Consider the following 15,688-nt stretch of genomic DNA (forward strand, 5'->3'; position numbering starts at 1 on the left):
TATTGGACTGCATGATATCTACGGTCTCTCGTAGCTTTAACATTGTACTGCATAAGACCCCATCCTAAATTACCTGCCACTGGAGAATGAGAAACAATCCTTAAAGTCCATCTGATTTTCTCCTTCCCCACGGTATCCACTCACTTATTTCTCTTATTCTATTCCAATTGATTTAATTTCTTCAATTCGATTGAAAGCTTCTTGAAGGGAGAGACCATATCACTCATTTGTAGCTCCCGTTAGGCACATAATACCTGGTGGTAATTGAGAGATTGGTAAGGGGGAGGTAGAAAAATCCTTCCTTTTTTGGAGGGAGGGAGGAGAAGGTCTTATTATCCCCATTACCAAATGCTCTTTCTGAAGCAGCTTTCCAAGGCATTTTAATTATATGACTACTGATTTTTTTGTTGTCATTGGTGAGTTTTTGAACTTATTTTTGATGGGCCTTTGCTTTCCTCTTCTTTAGGACCTTCCGAATTATTGGATATGGCAGACAGCGAAACGTGAGTGTTACCTTTTATTATACAGTCTAGATTATTTTCTTTAGAACAGATCTCAGAGAAGAAAGCAATCGATAGGGCCCACAATTGATGATTTTCATGCCAGTGGTAAAAACGTCTACTTTCAGTTGTATTTATAACTGTGCAGGGCTAATCTTCTAAATCAAAAATGACACAATAAAAATTGACGGCAAGCGTCAAAATAATTGCACGCACGGTCATCCCTAGTCATCATTTAATGCTTCCTACAGGCAAGGTACTTCTGCACTTGTGCCTCTTGGGCTGCTGAGAAGTCTAAGGAAACTCACTGACCTTCTTTTCACTCTTTGTCACCTGGCGGTTGTGAGAAAATGAAGCCCTCATGCCCTGAGGCATCGTTGCATGTAATGAAACTTCTTTGCTGAGTCTAGAATGGAGCAATGTATATAATACAACCACTGGAGAACGGAAAACGTAGGAATCCCGACCCTGTTCATGTTCTGAGGTTCAGATGAGGAATCCTGGTGCAGAAAGTCACCCTCTCTGGGATGATCCCCAAACTGAGAATGTTTGTTTTCAACTTTCTTTTTTCTAGGGCAACAAACTAGCTACCATCCCCCATGTAGGAACAAAGAAAGGCTAAACATCTCACCCTGAAAACCATACAGAACCACTAGAAAACTTCAGAGAAATTCGAGAAGGGATGAAGAATGGGCAGGGGTGGGGTGGGGAGTGACTAAGTAGGGATGGGGCAGGAAAAGTAGAAATGAACAGAATGGAGGTCGAGGGGAGGGGTATGGCTATGTGCAACTAGACTTGGAAGAAACTGCATTGCTCCATAGAGCTTGTTTATATATTGTACGTCCTATTGGCGAGTTTGTCACTTACTCCACTTAGCCTTCCCTAAGGTCTGCGTGTGATTTTTCAGGAAACACTTTGGCGTTAAGTGTCTTTTAAATTTTGGACTCAATGGAAATGTACTCCTCCCTACACCACCTATTAGAGGGGCGGAAATAGCCCCTTTCCCCTACCCACTTCCCATGCAGAGTGGCTGGCCTGAGCACGCCACAGACTGGACACAGCTCTGGTTCCTGAACTCCCGAGCGTCTCACTGCACCTCCCAAATCCTCTGTGGCTGCCTCTCCCCTTCCACCAGCCACTGGTATGGAGGGCGCTGTCCTGGTTCTTTCAAGTTGAGTTCCCAGGAGATACTCCTCCGAGGCATGGACGGTGGTCCACGGTGTGATGAGTCTGAAGGGCCAGTGGTTCTCCATCACTGCTCCCTTTGTCCTTCATCTAGTGTCCCTCACGCTCTGCCCAGATGTATCCACAGAGAGAATTGCTTCACAGCGTTCAGACACATCCACATATGTCCATCGATTAATAGTGCCATTGAGTCTTCCCCAAGTAAGACATTAGTACTTTAAAACGAAATCACTCAGCAGTTTAAAAAAGAGGCTGGAGTCAGATATTATTGTTAGTCGATGACTAACTCAAGGCATTTGGAGGCCCCTTACCCTCCTCCCTGGCACGTGCCCTGCCTGCACTGATGGTCTCAGCTGCAGATAGGGAGCTAGGCCGAGGAGCAGAGAACATCAGCCGCAAGGGAAGGAGTAGGATGCCACCCTCACCCCCTCCGGGCCGCCTCCACCCGCACCCCCGGCCCCAGCCCCCTGATGGGTGGTTTCCCATTTCATCTTTGATTTAGGGGTGAGACCGCGCTGCACAAAGCTGCCTGCCAACGGAACCGGGCGGTGTGCCAGCTTCTGGTGGACGCAGGAGCATCTCTGAGAAAGACGGACTCCAAGGTAACTTGATGAGCGAGTGCAAACATCCACCCACTGGGCGAGATCGCAGGCACCATTGCCTTCACTTGTGCTCGCAGCAAAGGCATCTTTTCTGTGCTTATGGAAGTGCCCGGGGTTTTGGAAAAAGGAGGAAAAAATAAAGTGCTTCATGTAGAGAAACTGCAGTTTAAATGTATAAGCACAAAGGGCGGGTGTGTGCTTGCCTATGGGGCTTTATAAAACTCTGAACGTGCTGGTGTGGGGATTTGGGGTTCTCCTGCTGCTGAATGCCAGCAGCCAGGTTGCAGGAAGACGAGGTTCAACACCCCAGGAGAGGGTAAGAACCATGTTCAAAGACATTAGCCTGGACTCTGAGAAAAGACCCTTTGGGAGTTCTCCTTTGGCTGCTTAATCCAGTGTAGCTTAAAATCTGTGATTTCTGTCACCCCGTGTCTGGGCGCCAAATTGCTTACCAGTCACTTCCAGGATGGGAGGTCAGGCTGCCGCATGCGTTGTTCCGATTTCCTGAGAGCGTGCAAGGAAAGGGTTGAAAGCTGGAGTAACGGAGGAGTTGAGGTTTAGTAGCATTGATCTAGGATTGCCACCCGTGAGAGAGAAGAGTTAATGCAGATCAAACCCCACAGAGGAGCCCGATCAACTCTGGGAGTTTTCAAGCACCCCGTGTAGAGTCCAAAAAAAAAAAAAGAAAAAGGACAAGCCACTGAACTGCAGAGTGGCCGAGGAGAATGTTAACATATGCCAGGGGTGCCAAAAAAGTGTGTACAAGTGGACACTTTGGTCAGCGTTGCTCAAGCAGTAGTTCACCGTAATCAGAAGTGTCTGGATGTTGATGGGAACCACTTTGAGCACCTCTTGTCATTGCAGAAGTCAAACGTGACTTGTATTCACCTGTTATTGGTATAGATTGAATATTACAATTTTAATACAGTTTTCCTTGCTGAAAATGTGTGTACATTTTTTTGGCAGCCTCTGTAGATGAGGACTTCACTGGGCAGGTACCAAGTAACCTAAGTTTTGGGCCAGTGAAGGTAGCCAAGAAACACAGGTGAATGACTTAGAAGATTTAATGACTAATAAAGACTTAAGCCCCATTAGATGTGCTTAAGTGATGACCATCTACGTATGTATAGCTTCTGCCCTCGGGTTTCCTCAAATTGCAGTCAGTGCGCATTGTGAAATAGCTTTCTTGTGTGGACCTCTCTTTCCTTTCTGAGTCAGTTCTGAGCCATGGGCATTGTGTGACTCTCCATCCACGTCCCTTGTAGCTGCCCAGCTCCTTGCTCTCTGACTCAGGTCTCTGGCTGCCTCCTTAGGCTTCAACCCCATTAAGCTGTGTCCCGGTTTCTCGCTGGTCTGTTACCTGTCTGGTTAGCTAATTGGGTATATGATTTCAAATGGCAGATAATTGCCCAATGAGCTACTCTTCCCAGATGATAGTTGCACTCAAATGCTTTGATGTGCAACCTGACTGAGAAACACAAACCGTGTAGGCAGGATCAAGGGAGGCCACGATCTGAGGTACAGACGGCCTTGCTGGGGCCACTCCGACTACAGAAGGGTGATTGCCTGTTTACTACGCAAAAGACTGGCCTTACACTCAACTCAGATAACAAAAAGAAAGGAAGGAGCAACGTGAAACGATTGCTCTCTTTCATTTTTCTAAGCTTCTGAATCAGATAAATGGGCTCAATGTTCCTTGAGGTTTCTTCCTCTCTTGTGTTATGTATGTGTGTGTCTTTTTCCAAAACACAAGCAACTTTGTTATTTTTTTTTTGATCATCCATATAGTGCATTCTCGCATGGAAACCAAAAAATGCAAAAAAAGTAAAAATAGCTAGAAAATCCCATAGTCCAGACCTATATATATTATTACAATTTAATGATCTCTTTTCTCACGTGGCTATGCCTGTTTTTCTCTCTCATTTGTCTTTAAATAGGTAAAGTCCTATTATATGTGCTATTGTATATCTTAACTCTTCACCCAACATGATGTTCTAGAGATCTTACCATATGAAGTAATACGCTTCGTGCTTTTCAGGAACGTTTAATATTCCTATTTTGGAATTTGATATTAGGTAAAAGCTGAATATGGCAATTATTACTGGATTTTCTGGGATCTCTTGGAGAGAAGCAATAGCTTGAGAATTTCTCTTGAGCTAGAACAAGCCTTTAAAAATCAACTCAAAGGCCCACCACAGTCCATCTCTCTGACTATTCAGAAGCTACAGGAATTCCAACTTCATTAATATTGAAGGAAAGACAAGATAGTCTACTAATCCAGTAAACAAGTTGAATAAAATTATTATAGGGACTTTAAGCTACTGGTTAAATATGAAATAAGTAAAATTTTAGAAAGAGTTCAGAGCCATTGTTGCCTCCCTTTTATCCTCTACCCCTCATACTCCGGGAGGCTACTAGAAGCAGGCTGAATTGAGGTTGACACTCTCCATTGCAGTAGCTGAGATGGCGGCTGAGAAGTTTTTGATGATTTTTGTCATACTCATGTGCATTTATACATAGAGTTACTTCTTTGGTACAATGATCATGCATGCCTCCACCCTTTCCTTAGAACTTAATATCATGTGTTTAAACAGATAAAACCACATTATTAAAAATTAAAAGTTTCAAAGACTGTTAAGTAATATCCATAAGCAATCAAAAGACTGAAGACCCTCTCTCCTTTTACCGGTGATTGCTATTCATCGGCCCCATTTCAAAAATATTGTGCATGCGTGTGTACGTACAAATATACATAAAGTATTATAGTAGGCTGCAAGATATCACACAATCATTTAAAATGAGGTAGAAGAACATTTAATAACATAAAAAAACTTTGATATATTAGTAAGTGAAATGGAACATTATGTAACAGTATATAAACAAGTATGATTTTATTTTTACCATAAATAATTATATAGAGAGTTATAGAAAAAGACAATAGTTATTCTGTAGAAGATTAACAATGGTTATCTTAGTGTAGTGGAATTAGTGTTGATTTTTATTTTCTTCTTTATGCTTTTTTTAATCATCTTTAGTCGTCATCCATCATTTTTATAGTCAGGCATTAACTCACTTTTTGGAGAGATGAGAGAGTTCTAAATTGGGGGGAACGTAGCTGAAGTCTTTGAAACCAGCAAAGAAACCCTTTTAGATTTTTATGCCCAATGCTTCCTCTCAGATTCTGTGCATTGCTTCCCAGGGGTTAGTATAATAAAACAGAGTCCCAAACTAGAAATCGGAATGCCTGCTTCCCTATTTATCTATTCAGTGATTTCTATCCACCTTCTTCCAAAAAGGACTTGGGTCCCAAAACTCACTGTGGTCCTGCTGTGTGCTCAGTTAGACTCTGTGAACCTCAGTTTCCTGCCATGTAAACCCCACCTTTCAAAAGTGGTAACTGACCTATCTCACATGTCCCACGTGATGCTCCAATCAGAGGAGACCGGCAAGTGACTTGGGAACTCTAAAACAGTAAACATGGGAAGATCCTTATGTGGGAGTAATCTTGGAGTATCTCTGTTGCTGTGAAAAAAAAAAAAATGTTTTTAATCTTACCCCAAGTGTTTGTGTCTCTTCCATTTTCACTGTTACCTATAGGGTAAGACACCGCAAGACAGAGCACAGCAGGCTGGGGACCCTGATTTGGCCGCTTACCTAGAAAGCCGTCAGAACTATAAGGTCTTCGGCCATGAGGACCTGGAAACTGCTGTGTGACCCTGGTAAACGGGCAAAGAGAACCTGAGCGAGCATATCACCTGTGCCCTCCCGGCGATTGGGCAGCGCCCCTGGAAGAAGCTGATGGAATCCATAAGTCTGTCTCTCTCCTGCAAGAACCTGAGACCATGCCACCAGTTTTTAAGGGCTACCAAGATGTACAACAAAATGTGATAGCCCATGGAGGACGAGGCAGAATACCTGGGGATTTGTGGAATACGAGTTCCACAAAATTTGATCCTTATTGCTTCCAGCAAGTAGCATGAACTTCAGTGTTCACCTGTATAATTTATTTTAAAGATTCAAAGGATGTTTGTATACACGGCACCGCTCCCTTCTCCCCCTATGCAGTCATCTTCCCCTGAATCGCACCATTCCTACTGTAACTACCCACTGATTGAAAAACCGCGATATGACCTGTTCTTTTTACCTTCAGTCTTTGAAGACCACACGACTCTCTGAAGGTCTTTTCAAACCCTCTGGATGTCCTGCAGAAATATAACTGTTAAACCGCTTCCATTTCCAAGACTAAATATCCCAAGATGACTTAGTGACTTTTTGCATGTCTCCCCTCCCTCCCCAATCCCTTTCCATTCTGTAGGAGCTGGGAAGTGCCTCATGGACCATGTCAACTTGTACGCTCTGTCTCTGAGGTATGGTGAGGTGGCATGGGAGTTGTCTGTTCTCAGAGGGACCTCAGAGAGGTCACAGTGGGGGCAGGTAACGGGCTGTTGCCGGTGTCCGTGGAGGATCCATTCGGCTTGGGCTGTTTGCGAGCTCCGTACTGCCTATGTGTAGCCATCTTTGCCTTTTGCTGCAATTGAGGTGAGCAATGGATGACGCAAAGGCCCGTCGCTAGTTTGCAGAACCGCTCTACTTTAAGTGCTGTTGCAATTGCAGAGCAGAAAACCATGTGTGGGAACTGTGGTTACAGGAAATGGAGTTCTATGGCAGCGTTTACTTCTAGACTTTTTTGAGCGATAATGGAAAGCAGGCTAATGGACTTGAAATAAAACAGCAGAAGCAAAAGTAGCAACATATGTCAAAATAACTCACTTAAGTGAGAAAACAGTCACTGGAATGCTGCACAGAGGCTAATAAGGATAGACTCTTGGGTACCGTAGTGAGAAGGGGTCCCATTTTAGACTTTCCTTCAAAGTTTTTGGTTTTCATTATCCCGAGTACACCTTGTCCCCAGGACAAAGCCTTGCTTTATGAGTTCCGCTGCCAGATTTCAGGATGTATGGCCCTTTCTGGTGGATGCCTCACCTATTACTTGTCAGGTCCCAAGGTCATACCTGATAGCACTACAGTCCCATTTTTATGTACGGAGTTGTTGAATATATTCTTTTCTCTGGAAGGTTCTTCATGCAAACCACTGTGGGAGCCCACTCTTTCTGGCAGCAGAATTGCAACTTCTCATCCTGCCACAGATTAGTTGGTACTTACAAGTACCTCTCTTAGGGATGCTGTGATAACTAAAATTTTAGGAGAAAAACTCTTCTAACTTTGGGCGAAAATATCTTCTTGTCTTGGGTATAAGTCTAAAATGGAAGTGGGTGACCATGGGTTTTGCTTCAGATTAAACCGATATCTGCAGAGCTTTCTTCCATTTGCCCTTAGACACTAACAAAGTGCTTCTTTAGTGTTTCTGCATGTGAGCATCTATGATCATTTCTCTACATTTAATTTAAAGGTCCAGTGGGGACGCTTTGCTTATCTGATTCACATTTTAGTCACATATCATTTTGAAAGTGCAGATATGATATACTATTAAGTAGGAATAGCCTCTCAGCAGATGAGACTAAGTCTCTCCTTTGTTGTTGCAAAATCAAATGCTTGGCATTATTTTCAGCCATTGGAGGAGGGGTTGGTTGTGAGTAATCTATTTCCATATATCAGTCTTAGAAATGGAACTATCTTTTGGGTTTTATGGTGAGGGAAGGAGGGACAGCAGTAGATTGTTTCCAGAAGCTGGAAAAAAATATGCTCCAAGAGAATTTAATCACTGGGCTTCTGTAGGGAGTTTTTCAATTGGTGGGACTGTCAAGGAAATGTTGTGATGACAGAAATATAATCCTTAAAACAGACTGACTTCTGGCTTTGAACGGTGCCTTCCATTCTCTAGATTGAACTAAACACTTGGCCACGCAGCCAGTTACCCAGCTGCCATTGCTGGGATGAAGGGTTTTATTTTTACCAACTACCATCTCATATTTCTCTGTGATGTTTCAAAGCAGCCCAGAGAAAATTTAGGGTACAGGTGGCGATGGGCCAATTCAAATAGCTCCAGTTGAAGTCACAAGTAAATCTCTGGAATGAAAATAGATGACGTACTGAGTGCTGTCAGGGTCCTAGTATATTTGGAAATCATTCCAAACAAATAATAATAATAGTAATAAAGTGTTAGAGTCGTATATTATTGATGGGGAATGATAGATGACCAACACACATATCTCTTTGAAAAAGCAAACACCCCCTGGACTTGAGCTTTCCAAAAAAAGAACATCAAAAAATAAGCAGAACAGTTACATATTTAACGGCTTTAACATTAAATCTACCTCCTGTAGCATTTTATTTTTTAATTGATCATTGCATGTGACAGTCCTAGGCTTTGGAAAGAGCTAAGACCATATGCTCCAGGAGTTTCCAGCTCAGCTAAGGTACATAGTACTCCCCTTTTAATGGGCCCTCAGGAAGTAGAGAAGCAAATGGTCTGGCTGTGGTCTGAAAACCCACATAACTTTAATTTAAAAGACATAGAACTATATGCCTATAGAAATATCATTTTCCGCAAAACTGACTGAGCCAGTGCTGCAGGAGGGGCTGCCTCAGCCGACATTCCTCTGTGTTTGGCTAGAAGAGGCTCCCATGTGGGGGCCCTGTCTGCTCTGGGATTCCATTTTTCGGTGAGGCTGATGGAGGGGTGAAAACGGAGAGTTTTTACAAGACACCGTGATAGAACCTTAAAGGTAGTCATTTTTGAAGCCTTATATTCCAGGAGGGCACATTTCATGAAAGAGAGCCCAGTCAAGTTGTGCTTTATCGCATTCAAGGACGGGATAAAGAACAGAAGCCAAGAAGGAAAGATACACCACCGCTGGGAATTTCACTTTGAGAGTTCCGGTTACCTCTGTAGAGGTTACACCCAAAAACCAATGCGATTTCTCCAACAGAGACTTAACCTGGCCAGTGCACAGCCATGACGTTAGTGATGACTAACAGGAAGCCTCACATCCCCCATCTCTCCCTGTCCCTTCATGAGAGCTGGCCTTCAAGCTTAGGCAGATCTCTTTGTATTGAGGGTCCTCAACAGGTCATTAATTTTCACGTGGACTGAGTGACAGCTTCTTTGCCGAAGGGATTTCTGAAATGTATTTACTCAACTCTTCATAATATCCATGTCTTTGAAAATGTGGGGCAGCAGTCTTATTTTTTTTCCATGTCCATTTTATGTCAAGTATTTAGATTTTTTTTTTTTTTTTTTAATGAAAAAAGTAGAACCTGGTCTTTATAAAAAGGTTTGATACCATCGATGCCCATGACCTGCAAGGTCAAGGCATTCCCCTGTGCTGGCCGAGCGTCCTCAACCCCGCGTTCCAGAGACCAACAGGACCAACCATGATACACATTGCTGCTTGCATGTTATGTCAGAAGTACGCTACACGGGCAAGCCCCCCACACACATAGAGAAATGTATTTATTTATATACGTATATATGTATAGGTACCATACACACACATATTGCATAGGTTAAAAAGAAAACATTTTAGAAGCATGCAAATCATCTGTCTATGTCTAGTGAACACCAACAGGCAAAGAGAAGGTAGCATAAAATGTCCCTTTCTTCATTGTGGCTTCTCTTATTACCAAGCTTAGTTCTGTGACTGCAGCACTCCAGTTGCTCGTGACATTTGTTATTGCCTGTGTCATAAAATCCACGACCAAGAGGTCTTGTAATTGTTTATGTTACCTTCCATGAAGCATGAAACCTACCTGAGCCCAGAGACTTGTCCAGGCTATTTGGGGCTCTCAAGTGGAGAGTTTCTTCCTCTGTGATGCTTACACCACTTAACAAGGCTGAGTTTACAGGACCAACGCTCGGTAGGTTGCCTAATGATATTTAATTAGGGCAAGCTATTGCTAGGAAGGTGTAGTAACTTGGATAAGGGCTGGGGTCTGAGAAGCTTGGCTTCCTTCCAGTAGGAGTAGCTAATGAAATCACTGAGAACAGCATGATATTTTATGCAGTTATGCTATTTAAAGGGAAAATAGATCATTGTTAAAAGGGCTCATCATAACCATCAAATAAAACTAATGGCTCTACTTAAATGGATTATTTTCATTTAAAAAAATAAAAGAACATCTATTAAGTTAGAGAGTTTTCTAATTAATCTTAAGCATTTATTTAGTATAAAATAGGTTCTGCCCTGGTTTTATAGAACCATCTCTGAATCAACATTTTTATTCTCTGAATTCCATATTTAGCTGATTGTAAGTCCTGCAGTTTTTTTTCTTTGCCAAGCCTCTCGGATTGACTCTGGCCTGTCATCCCTTCTCTGTGTCCTAGTTGTCACTCATTTCTAGGCCCCCAGTTGCATAGCAATAATCCTGCTCCTGGACTGTCTGCCTTTACTTTCAATAATTTTGTCATGAGGATGCCAAAATAGTCCCCAGATATTATGCATAAAATGGATCAAAATGGGATAACCCTCTGGCACAAGTGTCCATTTTGCCTGAAAGACAAATAGATGTCCGCTGACCTTGATCGCCCCACAGAGTTGCGACATGCCTCATTCTGAGAAGTAATGGGCCAGATAGGTTTAGCAAATTTCTTCATCACACCACGCGACTACACAATCACGGCAGCTTCTTCCATATGAGATGATGTACAGGATACGGATTTACATATGGATGTAAATCCATATGTATGACTGGATTATATACATGTTACACTCCTACTGGCCATCTGTGGATTTTAGGCGATCTCCCCACAGTTTAATGAGAAACCTGAAAATAGGAACTAAGCAAGTACTCGTATACCTCTAGACGCCTGTTCTCCCAGGACACTGAGAGTTACTGCACTGGTCCCCAAAAGCAGCAGAAATCAATAATTCTTAGGCTGCTGAAACTTTACATTTTAAACTAGAGATTTGAATATTGGATGATATCCTCCTGGTGGGCAGACTTCAGAGTCTGTTTATATATGTATTCAGTTATTTAGTCATTCTACATGCAGTCATATTTGTGAACCCATCATGCACTCATTTATTTAATCATTTATTTAGAAAATATATTTATCACTTTCTCTGATGCAGGCACTAAACTAAAGACATGAGGATGAATGGAGGAGACAAAACTCTTGACATCATGGAGCTGGCTGTCTAGGAGAAAAGACAAATCCCAATGTGGTGTGTTCTGTCAGGAGAACCTCCGAAGTAGGAAGGGAGCATTGCACTGTGGGTTCAATCAAGGTTTGAGTCTTTAGCCAGCAGTGTTTTAGTTCTATGGAATAGGAAATGAAAATATGAATATTCAAGAGAAATAATGATATTTTGCATTTCCTCTTCCTTGTAGTCTTGGGCCTGGTCTTAAAAATGTATTTGAAACTAAGACTTTAAGATGAGACTGTGAAACTCTAAAATAAGAGTTGAAACTCATGTATCCTATAGTTCAAGGACCTAGCTAGAAACAATAGCCAAAATTTGCAGTGGTTTTTGACTAAATATAAAGAAGATGAGGTATAAATATTGTCAAACAGTGGGCACCCTTACGGAGTTACAGACTCTCAGCCACTGGGAGTATTTAAACCGTGGACACGTGACCAGCTTGAGATGGTCGTATTGTGACGAGGGACCTGTCATCTGAGGAAACTGGAATTAGATTCTGTGAGTTGTTAGATTTTTCTTTGAAAATGATTTTGTTGAATGGCAGGATTTCATTTGAAAAAATTATGAAAATCTTGACTTTTAATCTTTGAAACATCGCTTTGTAAGTGAGAGGCTTTAAAATCTTGGGGAGAATGACCTTTAGTTATGATTTAAGACATTTTCAAACCAACTAAGTGTGGCTTTAAAAGCTAGTGAAAAGAAAATATACTGAGATGTAACTTACTCCAAAATACTTCTGGAACATTATGGATTTTGATGAATATTTGTAGGCATTCTTAAGTAAAGTTCTATTAGAAATCTGTTTTACTGTCCTTCCAATGTAAAAAAGTGCTATAATTTTGATATTCTTAGAATTAAATGTAATCTAATATTACTGCAGAAGAAAATTCTGCCTGAAAGATATTTGGGAGCCAAGTCAATATACATAAAAGGTAATCATGGGAAAAGACTTGGCTTCTGCTCCTGGCATGAGAATTATAAGGGATAGCTTATCCATAGAAATAAGAAAATGATGAATCTGGATTTTCCCCATTTTCCAAAATTTCATTATTTTGAGCCAAATGGCATCTGAAATGGGAGCCTTTGATGGTGGGAACAACTGAAACTATCTTGTTTCTCAGTCCTTAAGTGAAACACATGTAATTTTCAATAGAAAACAGCTTAAACAACTTAGATCTATACCGTTTAGTATAACACATTCACTCATTGTAAAAATGTTAGTGCTTTAGCATTTTGAAGCATTTGGGGCTCTTTTGAGCTTCATTATGAATACATGAGGTGCATAATGCAGACAATATGTTTTAAATGAATAAATGGAATGTCAGAGCAGTGAATTCAGTTTGCACAGATTTGTATAGTAATTGGTAAGACTGCAGCCAGAACTAAGATCTTTAGAAATTACAGATTAACATGCTTGCAATAGATGTTTTCTAAGTAAATAACTTTCCACCATTGCCTTCAATGCTGTTTTACATCAATCATTCAGATTTCCATAAATTAGAATGTGCCTCCATGAAAAATATTTACCTAAGATCCCACAGCAAGAGTTGGTTAGAACTGAGGGAGAACGTGAACTTACAAACTCAAGAGTATTTGCTATCAGAGACTTACCGGCTTGGGCATATTTCAAAGGGAAAAAAAGGTCAAATGTCTTGATGCCAGGATGGATTTCACAAGAAGAAATTAACACTGAGGGTGATTTACAGGCTTCTCCACCTTGTGATTCTCAGCATTTAGAAATGTTAGCATTGCAGGTCCTCTGGTAATGTTTCGTTCAACGTCATTCCCTTATGACGTTGATGAGATACCATAGGTATTTAACTCTTGTTTATATCAGTTAGCCTAGGGTAAAACTGTTTTTGTTATATGTTGTTTCACTTAAAATCTCAGAACCTATCTACGACATTAAATGAGGACTTACTGTACTATTTTCTCTCCTTGAAAGTCACTATTAGAATGGTTTTTCAGAATGTGGCACCAAAAAGCATGGAAATTCAAGACTCTGTTGCCCTAGGTCCCTGGGTGGGTTTGTCAACCTAAACCTGTCATACATCGTCACATACAGGGGCCTCAGAACCCTGGGGGAAGTCGTGCTGCGCTTGAAGTGGAAAGAACAGATAGGCCTGAGATATTTTCCAATTCTGAATCTTGTAATTGACAAGGCGTCTCTGTGGGCAGATTGGTGACTATGTAGAAGAGGGTCGTTTGATCTGTAAAAAGTCACAGTTAGGTTAGGAAAAGGAATGTGTGAAGGACACAGGTTAAATAGGACTGTTAGCTTCCAGTTCTGTAGGGCAGACGATTCTCAGAATAAAACGAGGACAGACGAGATCAGGAACAGGCATGAAAAGGGGTAGTTTTATTACTTATGTAAGGATTTATTTTTTCCCAGACATTATTATATCCAGAAAAAAATGGATTGGGTTTTCTAAAACACAAAGTGACTGTATCGCAGCTAGTGTTTCTTCTAGTATTTAAGTGAAAATTGAGCAAGCGAAGCAGGGTTCATGTCAAAGCAATTTGTTAATTGGGAGGGAACTTGGACTAAAAGACTTCTGTGATATTTTCCAGGTTTAGATTTCTATGACTTTAGACTGGAGCAGACCTCAATTAGAGCCCTTTTTCCCCCAAGTTCCTGGCATATAGATGGCAATGAAAGTGTTTTTGTAAAAACACCAGTCATTGCAAATATATCCCAGATCATTTAGAAGCAGGTACTTCATAACCCTCAAACAATTTGCTTTGCTTACACACACACACACACACACACACACACACACACACACACACACACTTTGCCCATTCCTAGCCAATTCCCAAACCTCCTGAATAAGATATGTTTCTACTAAGGCAGACCCGTCACAAGTTCAGGAATGAAAGTGACACACAAAGGATCTAGTGTTCATTTTGCTTTTCTTTCTACCCATTTGTTGTTTGGGGTGTGTAGTTGGCACTGAGATTTGGAGAAGAAGCAGAAGATCTCTATATTATCTGTTAAGAAGCAGTCATGGAGGCAACTTATTTGTCATTTTGTCTAACGTATTGTCATTAAATAGGACTTAACCTCATATCACCAGACTAGCGTGTCTAATGTTTAAAACTAATGTTTCTGTGTTTAATTGCCCGTCTTTCCTTACTTCTAGAATAATAAGGCCTGAGTCTTACATTTCAAGTTGGCTGGCTAGATGGAGGAGGCGGGGGCCACTCCTGAGATGGTCTTTCAGAAGTGGCCCGTACCTGGAGTCTAGCTCAGGAAACGGCTCCCACTCCACCTCCCCATTCCTGTCCCCTGGCTTGGGAAGGTAAAGGAAGAGAAGGATTCTGGGGAAAGGGAAAGAAAGTCTCAAGAGTAGTATAATAATAAGGCCCTCGTCTGAACACACATTACCATGGCAACCCATAAATAAATAATATATACTCTCAGCCACCTTGGATCCTCATGGAAAGCAAATCCAGAAGATATAGGAAAAGATTGAACTTTGAGTGGCTTCAACGGTTATCATTATGAAATTTTCCATATATGCAGCGCAGGAGAATTAGATTAGGTGAGGAATTGAGGGGAAATCGGGGCTCTGCTAATAGAATGTTCTATTAGAGCTTTCTGAAGGAGTGGGTTGTTGTGTGAAGGAGTTTCTCCAAATCTTCATAGGAAGTTAGACCCACCCACACACTCGTGTTGCTCTATAATAAAATTTGAGAAAAATAAGGACAATTTAGGGAGTTTTTCACAAATCCAAATATATTCAATCCTAACAAATTCAGAGACTATGACTCTTATTTTGGGCTTTACATATAACTTTTCTTCTCTAAAATTATAGAGATAGGAGATGTTTACAAATTGTCTTTGCTCGGAAAAATGAACAGATGATAGGCCTGAATTGGTTTACCCTATTTTTTTGTTTTAAATTTATGGGTAATTCTTTCAAATATGTTGGGGGAGATATATCACGTTTAAGATGCCGTCTAGCTTTGATATTTACTGTACCTTTAATAATGAATACAAATGTCTCCTGACCTTTTGGGTTTTATTAACAATGAAAGTTTTCATTTGCTGCTTCCTCTCCCCCACTTGTTGAATGGAAACTCTGATCACATGAATAGTTTCCAGTGCAACTGAAACCTAGAGTGATGCTAGCATCCTGATTTTAGGATGGGAAATGTGGGGTTCTTGCTGCCCTGGGGAATGAGATTTGGAACTTTAATAGACAAAATATTCTGGCACAAATAGAATATTTTGCAAAACACATCTTTGAAAAGTTAGGGTCTGACTTAGTCTTAGTAAAGGTTAGCTACGCTG

At 41.2% G+C, this 15,688-nt stretch overlaps 1 protein-coding gene across 13 annotated transcripts in view; it reads left to right on the forward strand.

Moving 5' to 3' along the window:
- Positions 1 to 14,459, forward strand: part of DGKI (diacylglycerol kinase iota) — a 376,792-nt gene extending 362,333 nt beyond the window's left edge. For 11 of the 13 annotated variants that reach the window (XM_074315319.1, XM_074315323.1, XM_074315321.1 and 8 more), the window contains 3 exons: positions 467 to 503; positions 2,188 to 2,287; positions 5,885 to 14,459. In XM_074315319.1, the coding sequence (XP_074171420.1) occupies positions 467 to 503; positions 2,188 to 2,287; positions 5,885 to 6,001 (254 nt within the window). In that variant the 3' untranslated portion in view covers positions 6,002 to 14,459. Of the gene's footprint in view, positions 1 to 466; positions 504 to 2,187; positions 2,288 to 5,884 lie in introns of those variants that run through there. The other 2 variants (XR_012490351.1, XR_012490352.1) reach the window with 1 other exon arrangement.
- Positions 14,460 to 15,688: the final 1,229 nt, after the last annotated feature.

This window comes from Rhinolophus sinicus, linkage group LG11, assembly GCF_036562045.2.
Source record: "Rhinolophus sinicus isolate RSC01 linkage group LG11, ASM3656204v1, whole genome shotgun sequence".
Taxonomy (NCBI): Eukaryota; Metazoa; Chordata; class Mammalia; order Chiroptera; family Rhinolophidae; genus Rhinolophus; species Rhinolophus sinicus.